Source organism: Cebus imitator, unplaced genomic scaffold (genome assembly GCF_001604975.1).
Source record: "Cebus imitator isolate Cc_AM_T3 unplaced genomic scaffold, Cebus_imitator-1.0 Scaffold831, whole genome shotgun sequence".
Taxonomy (NCBI): Eukaryota; Metazoa; Chordata; class Mammalia; order Primates; family Cebidae; genus Cebus; species Cebus imitator.
The window spans coordinates 362,451-367,641 of NW_016108146.1; the positions used below are offsets into that span (position 1 = coordinate 362,451).

Sequence of the window (5,191 nt, forward strand, 5' to 3'; positions counted from 1 at the left end):
ATAAGACCTTTCCATTCTTTTTATTTTACAAGCACTGCTGCAGTAAACATCTTTATACATACATTCTGGGGGCACATTTCATAATATATCTATAAGATAATATTTGGAACGTGGAATTATTGTCATATTTTAATAAATAGAAGCAGACAAACCCACCACCCACTTAAACCTGTTAAGGAGTTTCTGTTTGTCAAGAGATGGAGACTGCAATATTCTCAGAAAAAAATGCTTCATTCAATAGACAAGACAAAATAACCAAATGTACATTTAGTTATTCAGAAGTCATGAGCGGAAACTTCTTTGAAAGTGAGAATGCAAAGGTTAATCCACACTGGAGGCAAAATTACCTTTATGCAAACATGGTTGCTATTAGAGGAAATGTGTTGAAACTGTCTGAATGTCTGAGGGGAGATGTTCCTCATGTGTCCCTTAGATCTCTGTAAATAAATTCCTAGGATGGAGAGTGAGGGAAGCTGACAGAGCTGTTTCTTTTCTTTTCTTTTTTTCTGTTTTCTTTTCTTTTTTGAGTCAGAGTCTCACTCCATCGCCCAGGCTGGAATGCGGTGGCACGATCTTGGCTCACTGCAACCTCTGACAGAGCTGTTTCAACAAGACATTTTGTATAGTTCAAGCAGAAGTGTTTCACGGTTCAAGTGACAACAAAAAGACTAGGGCTGGGAAGAGGCCATTTTCTTTGCCTCTACACGGACTCTAGGACAACCAGCATCGGTGACTTATTGAGACTCATATCTTTTGTACATTACGTTTTAATGTGAATTATCATTGAAATATAACCTATGTACGACAAGCCATAAGTGGACGCCTCAGTAAATTTTTGCAAAGTAAACAGCATCCAGATCAAGAAATAGAACATTTCCGGTGCCCCAGAAGCTCCTTCTTGCCCATGTCGAGTCCACCCCCTGACACTGACTTCCAGCACCATAGGTTTTCAGCCTATTTTTGAACTTCATATAAAGGGCTACAGCACGGGACAGGACGTACACTTTTGTATCTGGTTTCTTTTTCTCAACATGATGATTGTGAACTGTATAAACTGAAGTTCATTTGTTCTTATTTATGTATATTTCACATTTTCCCGTTCTACTAAGGGACGTTTGGATTGTTTCTGGTTTTGACCTCTTGTGGCTGTGGACCTTTTTTTTTTACATGTTTCAAATATTTCCTAGCATTATAGTATTTGACAGTTTCTGATGGAGGTATGTTACAATTTCCCACTCTTTTGGATATATAAATGCAAATTCAGCATTTCCCTAATGACTGTGATATTGACAATTCACATGTTGGGTATCCTCTTTTGTAAGGTCTTTTTGACAATTTTTCTATTTTCTTTTTCTTTTTCTTTTTTTTTTTTTAGGAAAAGGTTTCACTCATGTTACCCAGGCTGGAGTGCAATGGCGCGATCTTGGCTCACCGCAACCTCCGCCTCCTGGGTTCAGGCAATTGTCCTGCCTCAGCCTCCTGAGTAGTTGGGATTACAGGCATGCGCCACCATGCCCAGCTAATTTTTTGTAGTTTTAGTAGAGACGGGGTTTCACCATGTTGACCAGGATGGTCTCGATCTCTTGACCTTGTGATCCACCCACCTCGGCCTCCCAAAGTGCTGGGATTACAGGCTTGAGCCACCGCGCCCGGCCCTATTGTCTTTTTCTTATTGACTTACAAGAGTTATTTATATATATTCTGGATATCTGCATATAAGTCCTTTTTCAAGTGTCTTAAATATATTCTCCATTCTGTGGTTTGTCTTTTCACTATCATATTAGTTTTGTTTGTTTGTTTTCAATGAACAACACTTCTTAATTTTACTACAGAAAAACACACCAAAATTTGAGGATGGTGCCGTCATGCCCTACTTTAAAATATTTTGCCACAGTCAGCCGTGGGAGATTCAATTGCAGCTCACCGACCCTTAGGCATTTCAATTTAATCTGTATATGCTGAGACCAAAAAAATGCAGCTGGTTGGTGAGCCTGAATCCTAATCATATGGCTGAAAACGGGTGTCCCCGACCTACTCCAAGGGCACGAAGATGGGCGAATGATTGTTGAGTAGGAAATCAGTAATGTCTGCTGAAAGCTGCATCTCGTGAGTTTTGATTTGTAATACTCCCATCACCTCTTAAGGTTAAAAGTTTTCAAATTTCCATTAGACACTTTTTATTCATGAATTATTTAGAAGTTTTTTGGAGGCTGTTTGTTATTGATTTCTAATGTTGTGGCACTTTGGTTAGAGTTTGTGTTAAATTTAGTATCAGTTCATTAGTATTTGTTGAAAAATGCTTTGTGGCCTAGTTCACACTTAATTTTTCTTACATTGCATGTGTGTTTAGAGAGCATATGAATTTTCTTTCTAAAGTATAGCATCCCACAAAATCAATTCTATTAATTGTGTCATTCAAATATTTTCTACAATTACTAGTGTTTGATGGTTTCCGATGGAAGTGTTACAATTTCCCACTCTTTTGGATATGTAAAGATGTCAGTGTTCAGGCAGTGCAATCTTCCAGCACCTTCTGGCTGTGGGTGGGAATAAGGGAGGGAAGAGAATTAATTATATTTGGAAGCGTTATGTCAATATCCATGACTGCAAAATTCATGCTACATATAGCATAGAAACACCTGCCTTCTTCCATTCTTAGATAAGTTCTGAAGAGGGAAAAAGCATTATTTTCTCTTCTCCTCCCTGGTCTCCTAAGAACCCCATTTTTATTTAGCCAAATCAACCACCTCTGGAGAAGTAGGTGAAGCATTTTTGGCTATGTGCAGAGGTGTATGTCAAAAGAAAGAACCCATTGACTTGGAGCTTGTTTTGCTAAAGATATCATTACTATGTGAGTATTCCTGTCAAAGTAGTAAGATGTTTATATCTGATGTTTGCCCTTCTGAGTGTTTGTCTTAGGATGAGTGGTCCTATTAACAAATTTGTCAAGAGGTGGAGTGTATTTGTTTTCTATTGCTGTGAAAGACTTTTAGCAGCTTGCAACAACATACATTTTTGATCTTCGTTTCCATGGGTCAGGACTGCCATCACAGCTTGGCTGAGTGCCCTGCTGAGGGTCTTCCAAGGCTGCAGTCAGGGTGTTGACTTTGTTGTGTTTCTTTTGAAGCTCTTCCAGGCTCAAAGGTCACTGGCAGAATTCAGTTCTTTGTGGTTATAGTACTGAGGTTCCCGCTCTCTTGCTGCCCGTCAATGTGGGGCCACTCTCAGGTCCCAGAGGCCCTTGCCTTGTGGCCCTCTCCCAGCATGGCAGCTTACCTCTTCAAGGTCAGGAGGAGACTTTCTTCATCCAGTCTGCTAAGATAGAGTCTTCACAATGCAGCAATCCCAAGAGTAACATCCCATCTTCTTTGTCATATTCTGTTGGCTAGAAGCAAGTCCCAGGTTTTACCCACACTCAATGGGATTACACAAGGGAGTGAGTCATTAGGATCATTTTAGAATTCTGCCTACCATGCTGTATGAACTGCTTTTGTTTCAACCAACTTCTGAGATCTGGAAAGGGAAGACAAGAAAGGGCTGTGTGCACAGTTGCCAGTAAAGATTGCCTTTATTTCCACTAAAGCTAAAGATATTTGAGGAACTGGATATAGGCCTGAGATTTAGCAGAGCTCTGAGGTTGGATGTTTCAAGGAGAAAAAACAGAAAGCCCCACAGCCAAACTCGGGCTTCCTTGTACCTCCTCCACTGTATGCATACATTTTGAATTCACATTTTTCAGACTGGCTACTACTCCAGGTCTCCAGCAGAGTCTTCATGGAAGGAGAGCCTCTGGCATTGAGGTGTCATGCATGGAAGAATAAGCTGGTGTACAATGTGTTTTACTATCAAAATGGCAAAGTCCTCAAGTCTTTCCCCGGGAACTCTAATCTCACCATTCCGAAAACCAACATAAGTCACAATGGAATCTACCATTGCTCAGGCATGGGACGGCATCGCTACACATCAGCAAGAGTACCTGTCACTGTGAAAGGTATTGTATCGGAATAGTCATAGAACTGATAGTCCCTCCCTCCGAGGGACCATCATAAATAATCTAAACTCCTCACTTTCATTTACAAGCGAAGAAACTGAGCTCCAGAGAAGTCAACTGCCTAACTAAAGGCCTCACCATGACCAGTGGCTGGGATGGAACCAAAACTGAGGTCTCTGGGTCCCAGTCCATTGCTCTTTCCAGTGTACTGCAGCCCCCATCAATAATCACAGGAGCTAATGTCAAAGTCAGGGCATAATGTAGATCCATTTCGTTCATCTTATTTTGGTTGTAAGGAATAGAGAGACTCACTCTAGGTAGCTAGGAGAGTTATAAGAAAATAATACCATGGAATCTCATGAAAGCTTCATAGAAATGGAAACCCAAAACACATTAGGAACTGGGTTATACTGTCCATCTACCGCTCAGGGACAGCACAGCCTCTGTGGTGCCACTTCCTCCTAAGCATCTGCAAGCTAAGCAGCTTCCTCTGTTCCAGTTTGCATATGGCCTTTCCTCTTAATACAATCACTAGCAACCTTTTTCTTTCTGAGAAAAAAAAAAAACTTCATTCCTGTAGGAAATAAATTACTGACCCATATTATCTTTTTCAGTCAGGAACACAAGTAATGAGTCACTGAAATGACAAGTGTGTGAATCAGGGTTCACTCCTAGTTGACTACTACCCAAAGGGCTACCAGATGACATGGCCACTCAGGGAAGGATGGATCATGTAAAGCAGGGTTCCCGACCTTATCCGTCTGTGTCCTGTTAGCAACTGGGCCGCCCAGCAGGAGGTGAGCTTCCTCTTGAGGCACCATTACCCTTAGCTCCTCCACCTGTCAGATCAGTGGCAGCAATTAGATTCTCATAAGAACATGAACACTATTGTGAACTGCGCATGCCTGATGATCTGAGGCAGAGCAGTTTCCTTCCAGAACCATCCCCACCCCAGCTTCTGGCTGTGGAAAAATTGTCTTCCACAAAACCCATCCCTAGGACCAAAAAGGTTGGGGACCCCTGGTATAGGGGTATTCTCAGTAGGACTGAGCAAGCTGGCAACCCTAATTATGTCTATTAAGACACCCCAAGAATGGCTCTGTGCTGGAAGTATGGATGCATTTCCCAGGGCCAGCTTTCCCAAGGGGGTAAAGGGCATGTCTTGTGAAAAGGACCTGGATGCTACACAGGCAACCCTGT

General features: G+C 41.6%; 1 protein-coding gene across 1 annotated transcript in view; it reads left to right on the top strand.

Moving 5' to 3' along the window:
- LOC108297700 (high affinity immunoglobulin gamma Fc receptor IB) overlaps positions 1 to 5,185 on the top strand; it is a 6,831-nt gene extending 1,646 nt beyond the window's left edge. The window contains 1 exon segment of the mRNA XM_037735544.1: positions 3,740 to 5,185. Coding sequence (XP_037591472.1) covers positions 3,740 to 4,008 — 269 coding nt within the window. The 3' untranslated portion in view covers positions 4,009 to 5,185.
- The last annotated feature ends 6 nt before the right edge of the window (positions 5,186 to 5,191 follow it).